General features: G+C 47.0%; 1 protein-coding gene across 4 annotated transcripts in view; it reads right to left on the minus strand.

Moving 5' to 3' along the window:
* The window catches only part of LOC102767867 (myomegalin), a 135927-nt gene extending 133337 nt beyond the window's left edge, over positions 1 to 2590 (minus strand). For all 4 annotated transcript variants that reach the window (XM_015563485.1, XM_015563486.1, XM_015563484.1 and 1 more), the window contains exon 1: positions 2253 to 2590. In XM_015563485.1, coding sequence (XP_015418971.1) covers positions 2253 to 2272 — 20 coding nt within the window. In that variant the 5' untranslated portion in view covers positions 2273 to 2590. The remainder of the gene's footprint in view (positions 1 to 2252) is intronic.
* Positions 2591 to 2596: the final 6 nt, after the last annotated feature.

A 2596-nucleotide genomic window follows, 5' to 3' on the forward strand; every position in this document is an offset into this window, starting at 1 on the left:
GTCCTGAGGGCTTCAGGGGTGCTGGTCATGTTTTCTTTTTTGATCTGAGTGCCCGTTACATAGGTATACTCAATTTGTGCAATCAGCTGGACTATACTAGTTAACATATGATTTGTGATTTTTCTAAATTATTTCTGAAATTGTTACATCTAAATATAAAGTTCAAAAAAGTCAGTAATACCTTTTTTAAGTATGAAAAACACATAGAGAGCAAGAACCCCCATACACTCCCTCTCATTATTATCAAGTGGTCATCAAGCCTTCGCTTGAATCACTCCTGAGTCAGGAACCTATTTACTGCCCAGGTCACTTGTTAGAGAGCTTTTCCCTTATACTCAGCTGTAACGTGCCTCCCCTCAACTTGCTTCATCAATCGTCTGTCCTCCTAACAGATTCCAAATAGATCTACTCCATCTACAGCAGCTACTCTTCAAATAGTTGAGTAATCCGCATAATTAACCGGTATCTGCATAATTAACTGGTATCCGAATAATTAACCGGTTAATGATTAATCTGCATTTAATAATTAATCGCTAGCACTTTTCTTCATATAGAGAGCAAGAACCCCCATACACTCTCTCTCATTATTATCAAGGGGTCATCAAGCCTTCGCTTGAATCACTCCTGGGTCAGGAACCTATTTACTGCCCAGGTCACTTGTTAGAAAGCTTTTCCCTTATACGCAGCCATAACGTGCCTCCCCACAACTTGCTTTATCAGTCATCTGTCCTCTTAACAGATTCCAAATAGATCTACTCCATCTACAGCAGCTACTCTTCAAATAGTTGAGTAATCCGCATAATTAACCGGTATCTGCATAATTAACCGGTTAATGATTAATCCGCATTTAATAATTAATCGCTAGCACTTTTCTTCCAAATAAAATAATGAATTAAAACTTTCCGCAAATGCTTTTTTTGGCCGAAATTCGACATTTTTAAGCGTAAAAATATCTATAATGTTAACACCTTCAGAAAATTTGACATATGAAGTTTTGAAGCTTGTTGTCAATACAAAATAGCATACATATCAAAACGCATACATGTCAACATATGTGGAACCCCACCTATTGAAAAAAATCCGCATCATTAACCTAGTAACCCCCTCCCCAGTCTTCAGTTCTTGGGACTAAGGAGCCCCAGGTCCTCCCGTCACCCCCTAAGGCCTGTTTCTCAGTCCTCCTTGCCTCTGGATTGCATTCCTTTTATCTAGTGATGCCCCCTAGAAGAGCGGAGTCCTCTAGGAGAGGCCTGAGAAGAGCAGAAAAGAGTAGAAAGTAGAATCATCACCTGCAAATCTAGTGAATTTACCAGCATACCCTAAACTTCCAGTGGCCCTTTCTTTAAAATTCACATTATACAGTTCACTCCTGTCGAACAATCGGCAAAAATCCCCCACAGCTTTTTCACAAGTAATGGAGTTTCCTCAGTCTGCCCGGCCCCGGAGCTCTGGTAGGGCTCCCAACACTCTTTGGCCCCACTCCAGTTCCCCAAGCGAGGTCTTGGAGATGGGGGAACATCTGTTATGGAAACACCTCTGAAGAGTCTCTCCATCTGCCCTCCTACTGAAAAACAAAAATAAAGTCTTCATCTCAACCCATCATCTCTTCCCCGTGAGCGGGCTCCACTTTAAAGTATCTTTGGGGGAAGGAAGGGAGGATGGAGAAGACACAATTTCACCAGCATCTTCAAAATATGACCTAGAACGAAAAGCAGCTATCTGCCCTGGCCTCCATGAGGTCTGAGCGATGAAGGGCACTCAATCTCCCTCCTTTCCTCTCCCAAACTCAGTTCCAACTGGACCCTGGAGATGAGCCTGGCTGGCCTGCTCACTCAGCCCTTTGCTTTGTGTAGGTGGAGGGTGAGTTCTGGAAGGAAGACGTGGCAGGGGGAGAAGGAAATCTGATCTTTTCCAAGGTGTCTGAAATCAAAGGTATCCCTAAAGAAAGGCCTGCGGGGATCCCTCTCATCTGTGGAACAAGGAAAAGACAGACAAACATTTCTCCAAAAACTCCCAGGCAGCCTCATGGGTATTTTTAACATCGAGTCGAGGTTAGAGGGGAGATTTTTTTTTAGGCAACGAAACACCAGAGATGCGAACACGTGCAGGGGGATCTAGAGAAATGGGCATTACGGAGAGCAAGACAACAAAAAAGAGACCCCTAGAGGTAAAGGTGTGGGGAGCGGGGTGGAGGCGGGGCGAACACAAAATCAGGGATGCGGGATGCGGCGCGGAAACAGCAGTCACCCTACCTTGTCCACGGCTGCTCCATTTTCCAGGCGCTGTGCTTGCTCCCGGGCCCCCCTCAGCCGGGAGAGGGCGCAGCCCGGGAGAAGGCGAAGCCTTGCCCCCGAATCTCCAGTGCAAAGAGCAGCAGCCTTGCCCTCCCCAGCTCCCTCCTTCTGTGTCCGCACAGGGAGAGAGCTCTCTGCTCCTGCTTTTGCAGAAAACCCGACTTGACGTGGCCAAACCTCCAGCTAACGGTGCACCGGGCACAAGGGAGGGACTGTTCTCAGTAGGGAGCTGGACGCGGAGCCCAGCCGAGCGGCGCCCGGAGCTGGGTGGGGAGCTGGGGCCAGAGGCAGCGCAGGCTGGG

Source organism: Myotis davidii, unplaced genomic scaffold, assembly GCF_000327345.1.
Source record: "Myotis davidii unplaced genomic scaffold, ASM32734v1 scaffold217, whole genome shotgun sequence".
NCBI classification, from domain to species: domain Eukaryota; kingdom Metazoa; phylum Chordata; class Mammalia; order Chiroptera; family Vespertilionidae; genus Myotis; species Myotis davidii.